Genomic DNA, 24,702 nt, shown 5'->3' on the forward strand with positions numbered 1-24,702 from the left:
CAGGGGTTCCCCAAGACCATCAGAAAACACAGGTATTTACACTACAGTTCATAACAGTAGCAAAATTGCAGTTATGGAGTAGCAACAAAAATAATTTTATGGTTGGGGGTCACCACAACATGAGGAACTGTGTTAAAAGGTCACAGCATTAGGGAGGTTGGGAACCACTGCTGCCGAGACTGTCACAGTCCTGTTGTTCCTATTGACCCTAACCTCCAATTCACTCTGCTCACTCTGATTCCCTCTCAGACTACTCTGAAACACCAGCTATGGGCCTGGAAGTGGTCTCTGGAAGTCTCCTGGCCACTCAGTGTCCCTCTTTTTGCCATGCATTTGGTTGCTTGTGGTGGAGACAACACACCCGAGACCTAACAATGCAACTTTAGTTTATCTGCCAGCTTTGATCATGTGTTATTAGTTCTCTTGGGAAAAGAACATGATTAGTAACTATAATGGGCAGAGGATAGTTAAAGACATCCACATGAATGCCAGAATTCTAGGCATGTGTTGTTCACCTGGACTTGAAGTACTCCTTAATGAGCAGGCCTTAGGTTCTGACTCTATAGTCACAGCATTCCTGACTGTCTACTATTGGCATGCCACTGTCCTCACACTACCAGCGGAGGAGTTAGTGCATGCACACAAATGCTGAGCAAAATATATGACATTCCAGAAGGGAGCCAAGTATATGGTACAATGTGTGGGTTGATGGGGCATGAGAAAGCTCAGAGAAACATGGGAGGTACAGGAGCACAGACTATATTTGAGTTGTTCTCTGACAGATGAGAACCACCCATGAGGCACAGAAAGAATGTCATGGGAGGGAGAAAGAATATGTGACGTATCTGAGGACCCTTTCCAGAATGTCTCTGTAAGGGGACGGCGGGAAGCAGTTGGTAGAGGGTATTGAGATGGATTTGATGTCAGACATAGGATTTGTAATTATTCAATTGATAATACTCAGCTACTTCAGTTATTGGGTTAGGGGAGCGGCGAGTGTTCAAGCCAGATGGCTAGGAAGACGACTAAGGTGTCTAGAGGGAACTTGGTTCCTAATTGGCATGTGACACAGTCACTCCAGAGACACTGAACGAAGCCAAAGGAGGAGAATGTGGAGACATGGAATGATCAGCTCCCCATGTGACTCCAGCTGGTTGATTGAATGAAAATTTCTCTCAGGACAATGGGGCTCTGTAGGGGCAATGGTCAGGTCATCCGGTACCACGGAGATGCACTGGCCACTGGCACAGGCTGGGTCACTTCCATGATTTCCTGCTTGTGCTGCCAGGTGAACACTGCCTTATGTTCTAAAGCAGGCAGATTTAGTCAGTTTTCATACAGCCTTGGGATGAAGACACCCCCACACTTTGAACAGTTGTTAACCAGAGGGGCTGGGGGAGAGAGAGAGGGGCCGTCTGTGGATTCTCTTAATAGAGACCTTCCTGCTATAAAGATCAGCTCTGCTCCATAAAGCCAAAAGGATTTACTATCTGGTACTGTTTTTATAGAAAAAAATCAGCACCCCCCCTATCCCATAAATGTTATTTTTAATACCCTGTAACACACTGGAAGAATTTGGAGAGACTTTACTTTTGGTCCATTGTGAATATTCCTTTCCACATATAAGGAAATACAATTCAGACTTTCAATTACTACCTGCCTCTCTAATGCATTAAAACGTCTGCACCAACTGTTCATTTGCTACTGATCAGTGTCTAATTCCTAGCTACTTACAGAAAAGGTTTCCTCACTCATTTCCATTTCTTCTAAGTCACAGGCAGGCACCCAACCTGTAATTAACATGTGACATTGACTGCAGAAGGTTCTAGAAACCCCCTGGTTTAAGGTCAGAAACCAAGCATCACTTTCCCCTCCAGTTTCCTGTGACCTTTTCCTTTTCCTTTTTAAACCTACATGTAAAGCTGCACGTGCGTGGAGTGACTGAGTAGCATCTGTCAATCTAGAAACTTCAAAGAGGAGGCGAAGGGAGTCACAATAGCAACTCAGGCCAGAAGGGAGCTTGCAATGTGGCTGGACCTAAACAAGGGCCTCCCAGGCATGCCCCGTGTTGGCTCCTGGGCTTCTCTGTCAGACACAGAGCTGTAGATGTGGCCACACAGGGGTCTCCTGGGCCCAGAAGTCACAGAAAGTGTTTCTTCCTGCCAACCCCCAAATAAGAGAGACTCCCAAACTGAGCACATACCACATGTTGGCTGGGTTCACAGAACTTACATAATTCTTGTATTTAATTGCTGAGGAAACTCCGCGGGGTAGAGACTGTTGTATTTTAAGACCCATGTCCCAGAGAGGAAAGCTGAAGTTCAGACTGTTTAATTTCCCAAGACTCACTCAGGCGATAAGCAATGTTTGCCACAAGCTCTATTGGAACAGAGCTTAGCTGCATGGTATAATGTCTGAATGTCCCACCGGTGACACTGGTGGGAGCTGATGAAGACTGGCTTTAAGTAACCTTTCAATTGAATACAGTGCGTGTCTTTATTGGAAGCTACACCCAGTATTTCGGTGGCCATCTGCTACGATATCACTGCTAAGTGATACGATCAATTATTTTTCTCTTTATGTGTATGAGTGTTTGTCTGCATGAATATATGTGTAACTACATGCATGCCTGGTACCCATGGAAGCCAGAAGAGGGTGTTGGATCCCCTGGAACTGGAGTTATAGATAGTTGTGAGCCCTCATGTGGGTGCTGGGAATGGAACCCGGGTCCTCTGTAAGAGCAGCCAGTGCTCTAAACAGCTGAGCCATACTGTCAGTTCTCAGGTGGGGTGACTAAAGGGCCATGCCACAGGCACAGAGACCATTTCTCATTCTCAACTCCAAACCACAGTGGGGTACTGCCCCTAAGTAGGCATTTTTTTCCTGCTAGGAGAAAAAGCTCTAACATAAGAGAGGAACTCAGGAGCCTGCTACAGGGCCTCATACATACAGGGACCCAAGTCACACTTGTGAAACTAGTATGACTAGTTTCAATGCAAAGTTTTTTATGTAACATAAAATTAGGGATAGCTCTGGGTAGAATTTCTTCAAGATTCATTTTTTTTGTTGTTGTTGTTGTTTTGTTTGTTCTTTTGTTTTTAAATGAGGCTTTATGTTTATAATAGCAAATGTTCTTAGCCTAGGTTTTATGAGTGGAATCCAGTGGTTCTATGAACTTAATGAGCCAAAGGCCTCAGCTTCCCTCACCTTCAACTAAAATGTGTCATTTATTATTTTTAAAGATAATTATTATTTCATGTGTATGTGTGTGCGCCTGCATGAATATATGTGCACTATGTGTGTACAGTGCCCTCAGAGGTCAGAAAAAAAGCACTGAATACCCTGGAACTGGAGTTACAAATGGTTGTGAGCTGCTGTGTGGGTGCTGAGAAATGAACCTAGGTTCTCTGCAAGAGCAGTCAGTGCTCTTAGCTGCTGAGCCGTCTCTCCTGCCCCCCAAAGTACTTTGAATCATTTCTAAGTGTTTGGTGTACCCAAGATTATGTCACCAGTAGAAATCATAGACATGTTCATATCACAGTATATCCGGAAGAGACGCCTTGACAAATGTATGCTTTACTGATCATTTGGACATCTCGGTTTTTCTTTCTTTTCAGAGGTGCTGTTAGAGCCTGCCCATGTATTATTATAGAAATACATATTCATCTATAAAAATATGAGATCATTGCATTTGAGAATGGTAATATTTCACACATGTTTACAAGTCTCTCTGAGCAATTCTACAGGCTTCATCTGACTTCAATTATTCCAGAGTGCACATGCACAAAAAACAAAGTGCCCTTGGAAAAGGGAAGGTATCCGAGTGCTGGCCTCTCTGACAGAGTTCTGACAGCAGGTTTAAGACTGATCCGTCACCCTGGCATGCGGGTAGCAGATGCCACTGGTAGATCTGCCTGGGTTGGTGCATGGTTTTCCACATAAGCAACTGGGGCTTCTGCTCATAGCTTTCTGAGTCTGGGAAGGAGCTCCATGCTGCAGTGGGAAGCCCTCTGTGATTCTCAGGAAACACAGGCAGCATACAGTGAGCTTTGGCAGGTAGGTACTAAATGACTCATCCACAAACATTGTATGCTTTACTTATAGCAGTCTTGAGTCAGGTTCTGTATTCCTACAATATGGAGGTAGGTACTGGCCTGCTCATAACATGCTTACTTAGCAAAGACCCCTACAGCACTTTCCTCCAGTAGGTGCTGGTGAATAAATGAACGTTGTCAATTTTAAAGTCCTAATTAAGGTAGTGACTTGGAACAGGATGCCCTTCCTTCCACAGTGTATCTCATTCTAGCTCCACTTCCTTCCTGGACAATTGCATACATATCCTGTGGCTCCAGATGATCATGGTGACATGTGGACATCTTTGCACTTAGAGACTCAGGGACATCGCTTCAAGGATCTCTCTAGATGTCATGTAATTTTCATTAACATACACACCAGATCACCAAGGTGAGTGGAAAACTGCCACCCACATTCCTTCCTAGTGTACATTTACATCAATGAATTTACACTCCAAATGCCTTCCTTAGAATTGCTCAACAACTTTAAATACTATCATAGGAGCCTATCTCTTAAATTCATCTATGTTCACCAGGTTTTTATCAAGACGTGATCCATTTAGAATTTTTGTTTGTTTTAGTTTTTGCTTTAGTTTTTGAGACAGAATCTCACATAGCTCAGGTTAGCGTCAAATTCTATATATAGCTGGAGATGACCTTGAACTTCTGATCCTCTGGCCTCACCTCCAGAGTGCATTACAGGTGTGTATCACTATACCCAATTTTTGGGGTGCTGGAGGTGGAACCTAGGGCCTCGGGACATGCTAAACCATTCCTGTACGAACTGAGCAACACCCCCAGGTTTCCATTTAGAGTGTTTTTGTCTCCATGGTGACCTCCTTATTTGTTTGTACTAAGTCACGTTGACTCAAAACAATCAGAGTTTCAGTTTTAAGTTCTTTTAGCCATTAACACCAGATGTGGGCATGACAGAGGACATAAGGAGCCTGGGAGTCACTTGTTTTTATCTTGTGTGTGTGTGTGTGTGTGTGTGTGTGTGTGTGTGTGTGTGTGTACGTACAGGCTTTATTTGGAAAACAAGTTGTTTACTTTTCAATCATTGCACATAAGAGCACACCATGCGTTCTCTTCTGACTTTTTCTGTCAGTTTGAGTAATTTTATGGCATATTAATCTTTGTCTTTTAAGGTAAAATCAAAGAAAATGAAAAAATATCTTTCAAAATTATTTAATTTTTCGGACTCTGAAATTTGCAAATTATTTCTCATGTTCAGCTAGATCTGGCCTTTCTTGTGGGACACACACAGAGCAAAAAGATTTAGATGATCTCAACGGTTCAGTGCTAGGGACGTTGAGAGGTGCAAGAGAGGAACAAAGACTGTGTAGCCATTCAGACCCAGAGTCACTTGTCCCAGGGACATCACCCATACTCTTAGTTTCTTATCCCTAAAATGGGACAATAGTGTGAAAAGAGGGCTCAGAGTGTCAAGTCAAATTTCCTATTGGACACTTCTTAGCAAGTGATAGGGGCCAAAAAAGGAAACCAAACCGAATTTAAAATGTTCCATCTCAAGGTGTGACAGTCAGCATTCACTGTCAACTTGACGGAAACTACAATCACCTGGGAAGAGATTTCCCATAGGCTTGATCTGCAAGCATGCCTGTAGCCGATTGTCTTAACTAAGCTAACTGTTGTGGGAAGACCCAGCCCTCTATGGGTGGCATCATTCCCTAGGCAGGTGGTCCTGCACTGTATGAGTGTGGAGGGAGGGAGCTGAGCACAAGTAACCGAGCAATGAGCACACAGGCATTCATTCCTCTCCCTCTTGACTGTAGACATGATGCGGCCAGCTGTCTCAAGCTCCTTAGCTGATTCCCCTCCATGATAGGCTGTAACCTAGAATTGTGAGTTAAATAAAAGGTTTCTCCCACAAACTGCCTTTTGTCAGGCATTTTATCACTGCCACAGAAATGAAACTAGAACACAAGGGTGACCCAAACAACACCCTTAGCCCAGGAACAAGACTTGTCCTCTGTAAATTACTATTCTGATTGTTCTCTGCCACCACCCCCCCTTCAGTCCAATGAGACACAAATGCAGAAAAGCACATCAAACAGGTGTCAGGATGAGCGAACTACTGTAAGGCAAACCATCTTCAAACCACCAGTCTGATAATAAAGTATGTTTTCCAGGTACCCCACATGATCCCCAACTTGCCTTCAGACAGCTGCCTCCCTTTTCTCTCAAAAAGCAACTCTTCTTCCTCATGCTTAGAGCTAGAACTTGTTTGAGGTTTTTGGTTTGTTTGTTTGCTTGTTTGCTATTTTGTTTTGTTTTATGATTTCACCATCAAAGTGTGCATGCACAGTTCTCACAGTGCTAACAGGACTGAGTGAATATTGCAGAATTTCTATTCTTGAGGAATTCTAAAAACCTTCCTACAATTTTAGCAAAAAACCTGTCCAAGCCTCACAGAGCATCTGATCACATATAATTGAGAAGAAACTATAAGATAAATTCTGAAAGTATCTTTATTTTTTAAAATTTTTACTTATTAATATATTTATTTTGAGACAGGGTTGCTCTGTATAGTCCTGAGTGTCCGGGAACTAGCTCTGTAGACCAGGCTGGCCTCGAACTCACTGAGATCCACTTGTCTCTGCCTCCCGAGTGCTGGGATTAGAGGTGTGCACCACCATGCCTGACTGAAAGTGTCTTTACAAAAGAAATGCTCTGGCCTTGTCCTGGTCAGTTTTATTGTCAATTTGACACAATCTAGTATCACCTGGGAAGAAGAAACTCAATCGAGGAACTTCCCAGATCAGTTTGCCCTGTGGGCAATGTCTGTAAGCCATTGTCTTGATCGATGATAGATGTGGGAGGGCCCAGCCCACTGTGGGTGGCACCGTCCCTAGGCAGGTGAGGCTGGCTACATGAGACAGCTAGATAAGCATGACCCAGAGAACTAGCAAGTAAGCAACACCAGAGACCATGGGGGTCTCTGCTTAGTTCCTGCTTGGGCTCCTGCACTGACTTCCCTTAGTGGTGAACCACGACCTGGAAGTATAAGCCAAATAAAGCCTTTCCTCTCCAAGTTGCTTCAGCTATGGTATTCATCACACATTAGAAATCAAACCAGAACAGTTCTGCTCAATTTACTAATGTATCTCTGTCTAAGTATCTCTATGTGTGTGTGTGTGTGTGTGTGTGTGTATATATATATATATATATATATGTATATATATACATACATGGATATATATATACATATATATATATATATCCATGTATGTATATATATATACTCACACATACTCAAAGATGTGTTTTGCCCATGTGTATACATTTGTGTGAGGGTGTGTGTATAAGTAGGTAGCTAAGTAGGCAGGTAGGTAGGTAGATAGACAGACAGACAGACAAGGAGAGAGATAGGGAGAGGAAAAGAGAGAGCGAGTTCAGCAATGGTGCTGTATATATTTGACAGTTCTAGAGTTCCTATATCTTGCTGCCATCACCTGGATCTTTAAGCACCTTGTTGCCATGGTGCTAAATCTCTTGGTACCTTGCCATTCAAAGTGAGGTCCCCAGACCAGCAGCATGAGCGCACATCACTTAAGAGCTCACTGGGAAGCAGAGTTTTTGCCCCAGTTCTAAATTTTCATTACATCAGAGTGTGCATTGGAATGTTCCCTGGGTGGCTCATTCACACCTTCAAGTTTCAGAAGTACGTCTCACAAAGCTAGGGCAGGTTTTCTGGTCTTCTGCCAGAGACGATGCATTCCTAAAACTAAGTCTCCCGGTAGCATCACTGGCAGAGTGCTGGCGCGATTGTGTTCAGACTGGCCAACAAGGAAACAATCCACAAGCCCATTCCAGTCAATTAACCAGCAGAGGAGTGCGGAGTGAGATAGGATTCCCCATTCATCGTCTCCATGAAAAGCAAACAAATGCAAGCAAGCAATTAAAGACGATTTTAACTAAACAACAGGAGAGTAAGCTGGCTGGGGACACAGGACAACTTTAACTGGCACCATGGTGGCAGTGCTGCTAAGCATTCTGGGAAGATTTTGAGAATATTTCTTTTCCTGTAATGAGGGAAGAGGCTATTTCTCTGTGTGCTTTGTTTTAATTCCTACTGCAAATCTCTCAAAGCTAAGCCATCTCCCCAGCTCCCCTCACTACCCGATAGTTTCCTTTGCATGGGTTTCTTCGTGACTCTACTTTGAATAAAGTTCAGTTCAATGCAACCGCCTCTTCTAGTTTACTCCTGAGAGATGAGGGTAAAACCTCAAGTTGAGAGCTACAATAGAGAGGTCCGCCATTTTAGCCACAATTGGCACAAAGTTCAAATACTGGGATTGTGGGAGCCCATTTTCAGGTTCCTCATGGCTTTACCCAGCAGGTCCTCATAGAGAGGATGACTAGGACCATGGGCCTGAGTGCAGGTGTCTGAGATGGTCTGCACTTGGCTGTGCTGGGGAGGAGGTCTTTTGCTCCACCCCCTTGCTGTCTCTATAAATACCCTGGGACAGAGACAGTCAGGGCCTGTTGGAAAAGGTTCCAGGCCCTCTCAAGGCTATCCCTTATTTTCTATCTGCTTATCCCCACCATATAAATCCTTCTATCTAATATTTCCTGCTGCTCACACTCAAGAAAACTCTGGGCAGCTGTGGGGTTGGTGAGTAAATGCCCCACACGGGATATTTCAAAGTCATTATGGGTGCTGGGGAGGGACCTTACTTGAAAAGTGCTCGCCTTATAAGCCAGAAGACCTGACTTTAACCTTCAGAACCCATGTTTACAAAGCTGGGAATGGTGGTGTGTGCTTCCAATCCTAGTACTAGGGAGACAGCAGCATGTGGACCCTTGGGTTCATTGACGAGACAGCCTAGTTTACTTGGTGAGCTGCAGGTCAGTAAGAGAGCTGAGTTCAGAAAGAAAAGATGGACAGTGTATGAAAATGACATCTGATATTGTCCTTTGACCTCCATTCATACATGCACACATGCAGCAATGCATGTATATGCACGTGCGTGTGTGTGCACACACACACACTCACATTCATACACCATTCTTTATGTTGAGTTCAATATGGCCTCTGCTTTGCAGCATGATCTTTGGTGTTGGAGGAGCAAGAAGTTAGGGAATTGAGAAAAGAGGCAGATTCTCCAGGGCACAGCTTAAAACTTTGAACTGTTAGCCTTTCGGCCAGAGAACCTCAAACAGCTTGTCACTGTGAAGTTAAAATCTGAGCAAGAACAGCTTGAGGACCAGAGCCATAAGGTTAAAGCTGACCCCATGGAAGGGCAGATGATCACTGGCTTGAAGCTAAAAGGCTACCTGAAAACAAGAGCTATTCCCCACCACCTACAGCACACATGCCCAGGTTAGGAGTCACATAGAAAATCCTTTAACTAATTACAGAGTTAATTCCAACAGTGATAGAGTATGGCTACTTCTTCAGTGGCTAGTCCACGGTATTTATGCCAAGAAGCCTGCACCATCCTGTCTCTATGTGAGCCTGGTTAGCGCTGTCAACTTGGCAGGCTTTACCACTACCTAAAAGACAAACCACTGCGCATGTCTGTGAGGTGGTTTCTGGACTGGATTAACTGAGGTGGGCAGAGCCATCTTGACTGTAGGAGCCACGCTTCTATGGGCTAATGGAAAAAAGAAAGTGAGCTGAGAACTGGTGGTCATCTCCCTCTGCTTCCTGACACAGGATGTACTGTGACCCAGCTGCCTTGAGCTCTGGTCCTTCCGTTATTTTCCTGGTTGCCAGTCTCTTGCCTGTGCTCGGGAATCCTAAGAGCAGAGATGCACTGGCTTGGTACATCATGCTCTAAACCAGTGGTTCTCAACATGGGGGTCAAGTGACTCTTTCACGGAGGTCACATATCAGATACTCAATATCAGATATTTACATTATGATTCATAACAGTAGCAAAACTACAGTTATGAAGTAGCATTGAAAATGATTTTATGGTTGGGGGTCACACAACATGAGGAACTGAATTAAAGGATGGCAGTGTTAGGAAGGTTGAGAACTGCCACCATAAACCGTGCACCCTGCCTCCTGGGTTCTTGTCACCCTAAACTCTCTCTCACACTCTTATGGTTTGTTCTAACGCCACAGATGCGTGTTTTCCACAGATCAGGGGCCTCACTGAACTAACTTTTTACGGTTAGTTGAAAACATCATCCTGTTCCTCTCGAGATTGTGAGGCTTGTTTTCTTTCTCCTTAGTCTTAAACTGAATGTTGGCCTCCGCTGTGGGGATGCTTTGGTCCACTAATGTCTCTATCCAGGCTACGCAGGGAGCGCAAAGAGAGACACAGAGTCCAGCAGAACAACTGTTCTGGAATCCAGTGGTTCCTGGTGTTGGCTACACACTGGGCTGTCTCAGGGGATTAGAAAACATTCCTGAGACCTGGTCCCAGAGCAGTTAAGACAGACCCTGAAGGAGGGAAGCGCAGCTAAGGCAGAACTTACAGAGCACCTGGGAGTTGTGCATTGCCCACCAAGGCAGTTATGTCGGCCTGGCCTGGAAAAATCAGAGAAATTCAACACCTAATTTGACATCCACAGTGTATGAAATGATATGTTAGATTTGTCTGGAGTTGGAGTTACAGGCAGGTGTGAGCCACTTGATATGGATTCTGGGAACTGAATCTGAGACCTCTGCAAGAGCAGCAAGTGTTCAGAACCACTGAGCCATCCTTCCAGCCCCATATATAGCTTTCCTTAAATCAGAAGGACAAATGCAAACTGTTTTATTAAAAGTCAACATTTCTGGAATATGTGTATGTGTGTGGGCAGTATGTACATATTTGTGTGTGAAGCAGGGCACATGCATAAATGTGCATGTGTGTGTGTGTGTGTGGATGTAAGAACCCATCTCAGGTGTTCATCGGGAGCTGCCCACCTTGTTTTTGAGGAAGTGTCTCTCCCTGGCCTGAGCTCGGGAAGTAAGCTGGGCTAGCTGGTAAGTGAGCCCAGGGACCTTCCTGTCTCTGCTCCCCAGTGCTGCGATTGCAAGAAAATGCTGCCATACTCGGCTTCTGAAGGTGGATTCCAGGGTCCCAACCAACTCAGGTCCTTACGTTTGCAAGGCAAGCACTTGACCGCCCCAGCCACCTTTCCCAGCCTTGTTATCATCATTTATAACAGATAGAATGAACGACATGACAAAGAAAAAAGGGGGGTTACAGAACAGTAGGATTGAGTGGCTGCTTACTCTCAGAAAAGACTTTCAAAAGCCAGGTGGCTGTACGGAGAGAAGTTCAGATGTACAGTCTCCCGAATTTAGCCTGGTTAGAAATAAAAATCAGCGCACAAAGATCGCCAGCTTCTTGGAGTATTTTTTTAAGCCTATTATACAATGGGACTCTCTAAAAGTAGCAAACACAGTCTTGCACCAACCATTTGCCATCGCCTGTGTGTGTGGAGTTTGTGAAACACATATGGGCAAGTTGGGTGGGACATAAATCTGCAGCCAGTGCTGTCCCAGCCCCAGGGTCCAGCTGTTGCAGCAACCACTCATATCCAGCATATGAATCCAGGGCAGGTGGTGCACGCACTGGACACCCTCTGCAGTTATTCATCGAGAATGGGGTTCTACAAGTCCACGCTAGCAACCTCCCACCATGTCTAGCTTCGGAACACCTGCTAAGGAAAAAGATAATTTACAAAAGAGAGCTGCTTTACCTTAACTTCAATACTTCCTATGCTAGGCCTGACTGAGTCAAAATGCAGTTCGGATTTTTCTTTGTCCAGACTCAGGTTGTGCTGAAGGATTTGGAATATGCTCTCAAGTCCAAGTTTGTATAGAACCAGAGGCTCCTTCAGCTCTGAGTCACCACTCAAATGACGGAGTGGTCTTCTGGGAGACAGCTCCATCAATTTTAATCCATAATTTTCTTATTGTAACAATTTTTCTCAACCATATTTCCACACCTATTTCTTTTCTTTTTTTAAAAAATTCTATATTTAGTCTAGAAAGCAAGTCTGCCTTGTTTCCTCTCAAAACAAATATGCAGAGCTGGAAAGCAGCTATTCTGAGGGCTGAGTGCACAATCCGAAGGCAACATGTGAGCAGGGTCTTCAGGGTTGCCACGGGGGGGGGGGGGGGGGAGGCCACTTATTCTTCTTATTGCTTGCATGCAAGATCTAGAAGGACCAGGATGCAGCTCAGGTGCTTGCTTGCCCAGCATGCAGGAAGCCCTGAGTTGATCCCCAGCACCCCAAACACTGGGCTTAGTGGAGCACATCAGTCATCTCGGCACTTGAGAAGCAGAGGCAGAAGCAGAAAGGTCACGGTCGGGACTGGGAGGACTTGCCTAGCATTCGTGAGGCTCTGGGCTGGCTCCTGAGCATAAACTGGGCATGGTGGTGCAGGCCTGCAATCTAAGCATGCATGAAGCAGAGACAAGAGGATAGGGCTTCAAGGTCATCCTCAACTATGTAAAAGACTCAATGCCAGCCAGGGTTATATGAGAATCTGTCTCAAAAGAAAACAAACAAAACAAAACTCAAACACAAACCCCTGCATTTCTTCTAAGAAGCCAGTTGCCCGGTGCTGGGGTTGGAGAGCCTCAGCATGAGCTTGGTGTTCCGGAGGGTGAGGAGGGCAGGACTTCTAAACCTCTCTCACTGGAAAGGCACTGGAACGCAGTCAAGTGTGCAAGGCATCTGGTGCACTCAGAACGGACTGGCTGGATGGCGGGCGGCACCACCATTAAGGTTGCAAAGGCCCCAGAGGGAACCAGCTGGCTGAGATGTACTGCTAGCAAAGTTAAACATAGACAGGAAACCACATGTCTGATACTGTTTTAAAAAAAAAAAAGAAAGAAAAGAAAAAAATCATTTGTTTTCCTGCTAGAGCAAGGCTCACAAACCAAAAGGCTGTTTTAGTTTAAAAAGAAATTCTACCACGAGAGAGGAAGGAATGAAGCATTGTGGTTAGGAGTCCTTGCTCTCCACCCTCTTCTCAGCATCTCAGGTTAGCCCATGTGTGTCTCCACGCTAACTACTAAAGCCTGCAGGAAGCTTGAGGTCAGCAGTGCACACAGCTGGGTCACGAAATGGTCTGCTTCCCTACACAATGGTGAAGGGCTGTACCTGGAGTCAGAAGTGGTTTGGAAAGTCCTGGTTTCTTTCTTTAAAAACAATGATTTATTTTGTGTGTCCATGGGCCCCTGTCTGTGCACGTGCTCTAGTAAGAACAACAATTAAATTAAAGAAGAGCAATTTGAAATGTGAGCGAGAGAGCAAGAGGGTACACAAGAGATTTTGGAGAGTGGAAAGAGAAAGGAAGAACTGAGGTGATTATATTGTAATTTCAAAAAATAAATTATTATTTAAAAAGAGGAACAATTATTCCTAGGTAGAGAGTATGTGGAACTTCTCCTGGCTTCCATCTGGAGAAGCATCCAACCTTCAGTCATGGGCTTGGTATGACCACGTGCAGCCAAGATGAGCCATTACAAGCATCCCAACACTAAATTATACACTTACGTTTTTTTTTTTTTTTTTTTGAGACAAGGTCTCATGTAGCCCAAGCTGGTGTTGAACTCTGATTCTGATCCTCCTGCCTCTACCTCCTGAGTGTTGGGATTACAGGTGAGTGCCAGCATCCTTGAGTTTACATCAAGGATGTTGGGGATTGAACTCAGGGCCTCATTCATGCTGGACAAGTACTCTCCAAATTGAGTTATGTTCCCAGCCCCCATCACAAAATTTTATTTTTTGAAATTTAATTTTGTAACTCCACAGCAATGTTCTCAGTCATGAACTCTATAAATGACAATGCCATTCTGCAATGTCAAAACAAACAAACAAATAAAAAACAAAAAGACAAAAAACAAACCAAAACTGACATTAACAGAAGTTAATGTCTTGCAGGGAACAGCATCCTCTATAGCCTTCTCTGGAACATCAAACCATTGGTAGGTGCTAGGACTATCTGTGATGCCCACCCTGCTTTTCACCTTAGCACAGCTTAGATGGGAAAACATCAGGGCAGGGGAGAACACATGACCTGTGATGGCCTGCAGTCACCTGCTAGCATCCCAAGTGCCCCAATGGGAACTGTACATAGCTCCAGGCATGCTTGTTCTGCTGTGGGACATTCTCAAAGTCCACAGCTCATTTATCCTCACAGCACCCCGTTCAAGATCACCATTCTTGTCTCTCTCTCTGTGTGTGTATGTGTGCATGCATGTGTATGTGTGTGCATGTATGTATCCATGTTTGCATGTGAGGTGGGGTATGTGTGTGGGTGTCTGTGCATGTGAAGGTCCAAGGTAGATGTTTGCAAGTATGTGGAGGGGTACATATGTGTGAATGCCTGCACATGTGAAGGCCCAAGGTGGATGTCAGGAACCATCCTCCATCACTCATCTACCTTATGCGGCAGGGTCTCTCAATTTAATCCAGAGCTTGCCAACATAGCTAGTCTCAAATGGCTCATTCATTAGAAAATTAAAGAGAAAGATTATTTTTCCAGGAATGGTGCTTTTAAAACATGCTTTTAATTTCAGCACTCTAGAAGCAGAGGCAAATGGATCTCTGTGATTTTTCAGACCAGCCTGGCCTACATGGTGAGTTCCAGACCAGCCAGGGCTATATAAGGAGACCTTGTCTCCAAAAGAAGAGTCACTACTGGAAAACAAGGTAAGTCTGAAAGGGTCTGCCCCCATGAACACCTGAATGGGAGGCTCCAACCTGGCAAAGCCCTCATCACCATGATGGTCCTGCACATTCTTAGTCTGGGCCTTGGGAATGGTTCTGTCTTGTCTGAACAGAGGAGCTCACCTTATACCCAGTCCGTTGGATGTCTAGGATTCACCTCCAATGTTAACTCCCTTTGCTACACGCCCACAGTGCCTCTAATGTTTCAGAATAATGAGCTCTTTTTCTCCATGTGGGAAGCAAATGTAGGATGATCAGGAATAGTCATTGGGATCTGGAAGCTTCTAGAAGCCACCTCATTTACTTCTTTGTGGTTCATTTTCTTGCTCTCCACATTCCAAGCCCCAGCAGCATACATCACAAACCACTGGAAAGCCACACAATTCATACAAACTCTCTTCAGTGCCACAGTGTCATCCCCAGAGATTCCTGGGCCAATGAACATCTCTCTTGCAGACCCAAGTCAGCAGAGCAGCTTGTAAAAGGCAACCTGAAGACATGCCTAGATGTCCTCTGTTATTAGAAAATAGAAGAAGCATTCTCATTCTCACAGGTAAAGGAACTCAAACAAGGACTCAAGAGTTGCTTTTGCTGATTTTGAAAATGCTCATTATCACTAATCATCAGGGAAATGAAAATCAAAAGCACAATGAAATGCCATCTCATCCCATTGAGAAGGGCTATGGTTAAAAACAAAAAGAAAAGGCAAGCACCGGGACCTGTACTTGCTGCCAAGCCAAACAGCCTGAGTTCCGTCCCCAGGGCTCGCCTGGTAGAAGGAGAGAAGCTACTCCTGAAAACTGTCCTCTGATTTCCACATGCATACAGTGGGAGTAACCATCTCCCCCACACAGATACATAACTGCCATTTAAAAAGAGACAAAACTAGTATCTGCTAAACTGGGAGAAAGGAGAACTGGCATACAATGAGATCTCAGCCACTTCTTTTTATATGTTCTTCCACTCCAGTTGCACAGGGTCTCAGTGTTTGGAGTCACTGAAGTCTATGCTACATATAAAGTGTGGATGAGGGTGTGGTGATATTGTGTTCCCCAAAATATTGTGCACCCTAATAAACTTATCTGGGGTCAGAGAACAGAACAGCCACTAGATATAGAGGCCAGAAAATGGTGGCACACACTCCTTTAATCCTAGCACTCCAGAGGCAGAAATCCATCCGGATCTCTGTGAGTTCAAGGCCACATTGGAAACAGCCAGGCATGGTGACTCATGCCTTTAATCCCAGAAAGTGAGCTTTTAATCCCAGGGAGTGATGGCAGAAAGCAGAAAAGTATATAAGGCATGAAAACCAGGAACTAGGCTGGTTAAACATTCAGGCGTTCAAGAAGCAGTTCAGCTGAGATCCATTTAGATGAGGACTCAGAGGCTTCCAGTCTGAGGAAACATAATCAGCTGAGGAACTGGCAAGGCGAAGTAGCTGTGGCTTGTTCTGCTTCTCTGATCTTCCAGCATTCACCCCAATAACTGGCCTCAGGTTTGATTTTATTAATAAGACCATTTAAGATTCCTGCTACATGGGGATGTCCATCTTTGCATATCTTGGGAAGTTGTCATCCATGCTGGAGAGATTTGGGGGTTACACTTTTGTTTTGGAGGTCACCCATGATCCTGTAAGTTCCCCCTCACTAGTGCTTTGTAGGCAAGCCTGATACACTCATTGCTTTGCCAAGATGGACTTTGGTAGAATCATACTTTGGTCTGTAGTTGATGCCTTTTTCTCTTATGGGGAAAAGTTATGCAACAATGTGCACACACACACACACACACACACACACACACACACACACACACACACTGGGTGGAACATCATTCAGTGATTAAAAATGAAATTCTCCCATTTTCAGTAGTGTGAATGGTGCTAAAATATGGTAAGTGAAATAAGGCAGACACAGAAGGACAAATGTGTGCATTCTTCCACCTGGAAACTAAAAGGTTAACTTCTCAGCAGTAGAGAACGGAGTAGTAGATTCTGGAGCGTGGGAAGGGTGTGGTGAGAGGCCAGCCAATTGCACAGGAGAGCAGTGGGTGGGAAGAATGGTATCTAATGCTCTATACACAGTAAAGGCACTGGGTTGAAAAAAACTAATTGAATATTTCAAAATAGATACTAAAGAGGGCTTTGGAAGTTTTCACACAATGAAGTGATAAATGTTTGTAGTAAGGGACATGCCAATTGTACTGAAGATGGTTATACATGTACTTAAGTTATACATTGTAATCTAAATGTCACATCGTACACAAAACATCACATTGCTCCCCAATATATATAATTCCTATGTCTATTAAAATATTTTAAGGTAGGGTTGGGAAGATGGATGAGTGGGTGAACTGCTTGCTATGCAATCACGAGGACCTGAGTTTGGATCTACACAGAACCTAGGTGTGGAGGTGTGCATCTATGACCCCAGCATGGGGGGTATAGATCTACGGAGAACCTAGGTGTGGAGGTGTGCATCTATGACCCCAGCATGGAGGGAGTGGATCTATGCAGGATGTAGGTATGGAAGTGTGCATCTATGACCCCAGCTTTGGAGCAGGGGTACAGGTTGAAGCTGAGTGTAGAGGTGTGCATCTATGACCCCAGCATGGGGGGAGTGGATCTACACAGAACCTAGGTGTGGAGGTGTGCATCTATGACCACAGCTTTGGGGTGGGGGTACAGGTTGAAGCTGAGTGTGGAGGTATGCATCTATGACCCCAGCATGGGGGCAGTGGATCTACACAGAACCTAGGTGTGGAGGTGTGCATCTATGACCCCAGCATGGGGGAGTGGATCTACACTGAACCTAGGTGTGGAGGTGTATATCTATGACCCCAGCACAGGGGCATGGGATCAGAGCACTCCTTGAACTTGCTGGCTGACAAGCCTCACTGAAACAGTGAGCCCCAGGTTCAATATCAGAGACCTTGTCTCAAAAATAAGGAGGGAAGTGACAGAGGAAGACACCGAACATTAACCTCCAGGTTCCATGTGTACACACACAATGCCTATCCCTACACACACGGTCACACATGCATATATCACACACATCATACATGCCACAAACACATACATTTTCTAGGAAATATTGAAGTGCCTGTCGAAATGCTTACTGCAAAGGCATCCCATTTTCTTTACATGTTTACAGTTGAAGAGTTTATCCACGGGATGCACCCTCTAGTCTATTACCCAACTGGACCAAATAAATGGGTATTTTTTGTTCTGTTTTTGGCCAGAATGATTGCTCTGGGTCCTGTTACCTTGGTGAGCATGAAGTTAGCAAAGCCCTCTCTGGTTCTACCTTCCTGGGTGAGTCCCCCTGCTGCTTCTTTTATCTTAAGATCTTGTTTTCATTTATGTGTGTATGTGTATGTGCACATGGTTGTAGGTACTTCAGAGGCCAGAGGTGGCCGCTCCCCCGGAACTGCAATTACAGATGGTTGTGAGCCACCAGGCCTGGGTACTGGGAACAGAACTCCAGTCCTCTGGATCCGCAGCAAGCACTTGTAACTGCTGAGCCATCATTGCGGTGACCATCCTCACCCCTACCTCTAGGTGTTTCTGACATTTCAGTGTCCCTGAGGCCCTGTGATGCTGCAGATGCTGGAGGCACACAGCTTGTCTGTCCTAGTTAGAAGCATGCTCTTACCAAGCGTGGGTAAGGCCGCATGTTAGCTGGAGTTTTCTTTTTCTTTTTTTTCTTTTTTGGTTTTTCAAGACAGGGTTTCTCTGTGTAGCTTTGGTGCATTTCCTGGAACTCACTCTGTAGCCCAGGCTGGCCTCGAACTCATGGAGATCCGCCAGGCTCTGCTGGGATTAAAGATGTGCACCACCACTGCCTGGCTAAGCTGGAGTTTTCTAGAAAAGCTACCCCTGTGCTGCAGATCAGAAGGGCCACTGAGTAGTCCATCCGGTCTTGCTCATGGTGCAGTTAAAATGCCACAAGTGCAGACTGACAATTCTCTCGGGCTATCTTTACTCCCCTTTAATCACTGTTTGCCACCCACCTGAGGATCGGACCCAGTATCCTTTGAGGATCAGGTGAAGCCTTTGGAATGAGCTCAGCAGCTAGCAGGCCCCTGGGTTCCGCTAGGCCAGAAAGTAAGAATGGCATCACATAGAGCATGAAATCACCTGGAGAGGTTTCTCTGCTGTGTCAGAACCAGCCTGCCTGGTGTCTCCCAACAATGCACTTACTAAATGTCTCGATATTTAGCCACCTTTTGTGCTACCACTATAAAAGGCTAATGTAACCATTTCCACCGTGGAGCATATTCTCCAGGCCGACCTGAATCTGTTTCCAGACCATGCCCACTCCTACTTGCCTCAGAACAAACAGTTTCATTCCCTTTGGACCAAGAGATGTTGTGTTGTGTAGTTTTTTGTTTGTTTGTTTGTTTTTTCTTGTCAACTTAACACATGCAAGAGGCATCTGGGAAGAGGAGACTTCAACTGAGGAATTACCTCCATCAGACTGGCCTGTGGACATGTCTTGATTAATTATTGATATGCAGAGACCACGCCACCATGGGCAATGCAACCCCTTGTGGTCCTGGGTATATAAAAAGCAGGCTGAGTACACTTGTAGAGCAAGCCAAACAGAAGCATTCCTTCATGGCTTCTGCTTCAGTGCTTGCCTTGAGGTTCCTGCCATGAGTTCCTGCCCTGGCTTCCCTCAGTGATGAATTAATGATGAGAAATGTAAGCCAAATAAACCCTTTCCTCCCTAATTTGCTTTTGGTCATGGTCTTTGTCACAGCAACAGAAACCTAACTAGGACAGCTATGTTTCACACAGATGGGCTCTGTGGCGGCTGCTGGGGACTCTGGAGATGCCATCACAACACTAAGTCAAAAGCATGGCATGTCCACACAGAGAGAAGGCCACGGAGCCCTGAGCGAGCTTTTTGCGGCAATAAGGAAGCAGGAGGGCCTGGTCCAGAGCATGATTGCTCCAGTCACTGATTTGAAAGGCCCTGCACGCCTTCCATTCTTATTTAACAGTTTCCTGCTGTGATCCTGAGTCAACCCGGGGAACAGCATGCCTAATTTGTAATATTATCCAGCAACATAAGGGCTGTGGCTAGCTTTGATCAGAAATCCTAGACTCAGCTTGCTCCCTTTGACTGGGGAAGGTATGTGGGGAGAAAAGAGAAGACTGAGAGAAACACATATTAAAACAAAGCAAGCCTTTCCAGTGTGCTGTGGTGTGGTACCCAGACATCTGGATGCTCTGTTGGCAGGGCCTGGCCAGAACTTAGCTGTGGACCCAGATGCCAGAATAGACCTGAAGCCAGACAACACTCTTAGAATTCTAGCATCAGGGAAGCAAAGACAGAAGGATCCCTGGGGCCTCACTGCAGCCTAACCTCCTTGGCAAGGTCTTGGCCATCAAGAGACCTTGTCTCAAAAAGCAAGGCTGGCCTGGGGGGTGGCTTGGCAGATAAAGTGTTTAAACTTAAGGACTGGAGTTCAGATCACTAATAGACTCATAAAAGCTGGGTAGGCTTGGTGCCCACCTGTAATCCTGGCACTTGAGAGGTGCAGGAAGGGGACCAGGAGTTCAAAGTCATTTTCTACTATATAGTGAGTTCAAAACCAGCCTGGGATACACAAGATTTTATCTAGGTAGGAAGGAAGGAAGGAGGAGAGGAATGGGATAAGAAAGGAACTAACGAACTCAACCAAGAGACGATCAGCAGGTGTCTTGCAGGGGGCATGGAGAGATGCCTCAGCAGGCAAAGTGCTTGCTGCACTCAGAGTATGAGGACCAGAGTTTGGAACCCCGAACCCACACCAAAGTCAGCTGCTGTGGCTCTGCCAACCCTCTTGGAATCCTAGTGCTCTAGAAGCAGAGATAGAAGTCCTCAGAGTGAGATGGCTAACCAGAAGAGCCCAAAGGTGACTTCTGAGTTCAGAGAGAGTCTGCCTCAACATACAAAGTAGAACGTGATAGAGGAAAACAACCAATGTAAACCTTGGGCCTCTGAATGCAGGTGCACACATAAGTGCACACACATGTGTAGATATGCATAAACACACACACACACACACACACACACACACACACACACATGTACCACATACACACAGAAAAAAAAAACAAAGAAAAATTAAATAGATAAGTGTCTTGCAAAATTGGCATGCCATCTCCCAGGTACCAGGCAGCTGCTCTTGAAAACATTTTCCTTTCCTACACCGTAGTCAGCACTTCAGTCCTGACACCCACCACATCTTGCCTGATGGATGGCTGTCACCTGGCCATCATAACGCTCCCTCTTCTAATTTGCATTCTGAATTTAGATGAGTACTGGGTAGGTTCTCACATCTTGCAGTTAAAGGATCTTCCGAGCTGGGAAGGGAGATGTGCTGAGGGGCAGCTGTGAGAACTGGGCAGTTTCAGGGTATTGCTCCCTATGCTTTAAAGACTTTCTCTTCCTCCTCCTCCTTGGTTAATGTAGAATGCACTGAAGCCCCCAGGCATCTCACAAAGCCTGGCCTCATGGCTGATGGCAGCGTAAACAAAGACATGAGTTTTTTTAACAATTCCAGGCATGCCTAGCCTTTTGACATGCTGTCATCTACACTACAAAGCTCACACTGGAGAGCCACATGATCAACCACACACAAAGTAAAATACTAAACAAATTGCAAAAAACACATCGCACAAAGTATTATGTAAGTTTATGATATTGCTTTGGTCTGTATTCATAGCTGGATGGATTTCTGACTAGATGACAAAGTCTCTCTGTAATCTGTCCCTTCTTCTGGAGGGTCCAGCATGCAGCAGGTAGACAGGTGAAAAAGACCTGCCAATCTTTCTGTCTGTCTGTCCATTCATCATCTCTCCATCCATCAATCCATCCATCCATCCATCCATCCATCCATCCATCCATCCATCCATCCATCCATCCAGAGATTGGGGCATCTGGAGGTTGAATAATGCAATAACACCATGCCCTCAGACACTGAAGGCACCCAATACCCATTCTTTAAAGGATTTGTGTCAAGGCCATGGCTATTGATCTTAACCAGAAGACAGAAAACACAAGAGGAAAATAAAAACATTATAAAAATCAAAAATAAGAGCCCCAGCAGGAACTCAGTGCCAAAGGGCATGAGGAAACTTACTGGGAGCTGCAGAAAGGTACTTTCTGGACTGTGGAGCTGCCAATCCATTGTACACAGTCATCAGGCTCCAGCAACTGGGCTTTTTAAAGGGAGTTTTATTTTACAGAAATAATAAATGAATGAAAGGAATGTTTTGAAACATCTTGATGTCAAGAGTAATTGTGGTGGTATTGTGTTCTCCAAAATATTGTGCACCCTAATAAATTTATCTGAGGTCAGAGAACAGACAGCCACTAGATAGAGAGGCTAGAAAATGGTGGCACTCATACCTTTAATCCTAGCATTCCAGAGACAGAAATCCCTCGATCTCTGTGAGTTCAAGGCCACATTGGAAACAGCCAGGCATGGTGACATACACTTTTAATCCCAGAAAGTGAGCCTTTAATCCCAGGGAGTGATGATAGAAAGCAGAAAGGTATATAAGGTGTGAGGACCAGGAACTAGAGGCATTTGGCTGGTTAAGCATTTGGCTGGTTAAGCATTCAGGCTTTCCAGCAGCAGTTCATCTGAGACCCATTCTAGATGAGGACTCAGAGGCCTCCACTCTGAAGAAACAAGACCAGCTGAGGATATGGTAAGGTGAGGTAGCTGTGGCTTGTTCTGTATCTCTGATCTTCCAGCTTCCCCCAAATACCTGGCTCACAGGTTTGATTTTATTAATAAGACTCTCTAAGATTCCTGCTACAAGTAATCATTCCTGTAGTCTTGACACTCAGGAGGCTAAGGCAGGAGGATTTCACATTTGAGGTCAACCTGGGTTGTACATAGTGAATTACAGGCTGACTTAAGCAGCATAGTGACTGTCTAAAATGAATAAAAGTGAATAAATATACAGATTAATTAATTCATTAATTAAAAATATCTCAGTAGCATACTTGGCTACACTCATTATTTATCCATAATTATATAAAACAATATCTTTGTCCAGCCAGCCCAGCCTAATCACGTCCCAAGTAAAAGACCCTGCTTCAAACAGCAAGGTGGATGGCTACTGAGGAATGATGTCCAAAATTGGCTTCTGGCACACACACACACACACACACACACACACACACACACACACACACACACACACACTGTTCAGATACTTACATGTCTATGCACACACATAGAGAAAATAAATTTTAAATAATAATAATAATTTGCATTTCTAACAAATCCTCAGTTGCTGTTGCTGCTGCCCTGAGAACAGACCTGGGGAGTCATTGCTTTAGGAGAAAGAAACTACTGGTCGAGGCCAGATATCGAGATGAAGCCCAGGGAATTAAATTTGAGAGCTCTGTCTCTGGAGGAGTAGACACGCCTCCCAGCATGCTCCAGAGCTCCGCGCAGCAGGCTCTCCTGGAGGACTCAACCTGAGAAGAGAGCTCACCTTCTGAAAAGATGATGTGATCATTGCACTCCTCCACATTGCAGGCACACATGAAGAAAGTCTCACCGGGCCTTTTCTTCTCCTTCATGATACACTTGGGAGAAGCAGAGTCTTCCACCACAAACCCATGGTAGGTGAGCTTGGGGTCATGGCAAACGGTCTCCAGTGTAATGTTTTCATCATTCTTCCTCCTGGGGTACAGAGGGTCATTGAGGGGAGGGAGAGGGACAGAAAGAGAGAACGAATGGAGAATCTCTGGATAGAACAGTCAAGTCTGTCCATTCCCCAGGAAGTAGTTTCTTCTACTTCTACTTCTAACAGCAGTCACTTCCTGTTCTCCAGTGTTCTTAAGCTGTCCCATACTCTCCTGCATCAGCTTTGCTTATCTCCCTTCCTTTTGCTCATCTCAGAGCCTACTTATGATTATAAACAAGACAACTCTCCTTGGGGGATCTCCACCTAAAAACTCAAGCATTAGCCTTACTGGAATCTTTACACAGAAAAGGTGTGGAAAAGCGGGTTCCTGAGGACCTGGTTCATTTAAGTCTCCTACTCCTGGGGCACTACAGGCTCACATTGTGCCTTCTGCCTCTAGCATATGTGTCAGCGTTGGTGTCCTGTCTAACCAGAGAGTTCGTAAAGAGGCTACCTAGGAACATGGTGGTAGATCTTTTTTTTTTTTTTTAATCTTTGGTGTATGTGTGTGTGTGTGTGTGTGTGTGTGTGTGCGCGCGCGCGCGCATATATGTGTATCTGTGCACATGTGCACATGGGGGCCAGAGGTCAACCTCAAGTGTTGTTTTTCAGGAGATGTCCACCTTGATTATTAAGACAGCATCTCTCTCTGGCCTGGGACTTGCCAATTCAGCTAGGCTGGATGGCCAGCAAGCCTGGGCATGTTCTTGTCTCTGCCTCCAGAGTACTGGGGTTACAAGTGCATGTCACCACATCTGGCTGTTTCAGGGAATCAAACTTAGATCTTCATGCTTGTATAGATGGCGCTTTACTGACTAAGCCATTTTTAGAAATGATCTCTTTCCTGCTTGCTGGCCACTAGTCACTCTGTGTGTGTGTGTGTGTGTGCGCGCGCACACACACACGCGGGGGTGGGGGGGTGGGGGGGTGGTGGAGCGGAGAGAAACAGGGGCACTTCATGCTAATAGCTGGTTCCAAAAACAATATGGGAAGAAAGATCTTAATTGAAATGTAAGTTCCTGAAATTTGAGAAAGGGGCAGGGAGAAAAAACAAATAATTAAAGTAGTAGAGAGAATGACTTTTCCAGAACAGAAAAGTAGAAACAATTTATGGTGTTGGAAACAGATTATCTTTTTGCCATCTACATGTTTGGAGACTAATCTGGCCTAGAGATCAAAGGATAAATGGCATGGTGTACATTTTGAGAAATGCACAGGTGGCTGGCTCTATATGTGCATTGTATTTGTTTAAAAACGAATTGATTTAATTTTGTGTGT

General features: G+C 45.0%; 1 protein-coding gene across 2 annotated transcripts in view; it reads right to left on the reverse strand.

Annotated features, from left to right (window-relative positions):
- Tgfbr2 (transforming growth factor beta receptor 2) overlaps positions 1-24,702 on the reverse strand; it is a 98,170-nt gene that overhangs the window by 25,282 nt on the left and 48,186 nt on the right. For both annotated transcript variants that reach the window (XM_015990260.3, XM_006970248.4), the window contains one exon: positions 23,230-23,420. In XM_015990260.3, the coding sequence (XP_015845746.1) occupies positions 23,230-23,420 (191 nt within the window). The remainder of the gene's footprint in view (positions 1-23,229; positions 23,421-24,702) is intronic.

The sequence above is a fragment of the Peromyscus maniculatus genome, chromosome 7, assembly GCF_049852395.1.
Source record: "Peromyscus maniculatus bairdii isolate BWxNUB_F1_BW_parent chromosome 7, HU_Pman_BW_mat_3.1, whole genome shotgun sequence".
NCBI lineage: Eukaryota > Metazoa > Chordata > Mammalia > Rodentia > Cricetidae > Peromyscus > Peromyscus maniculatus.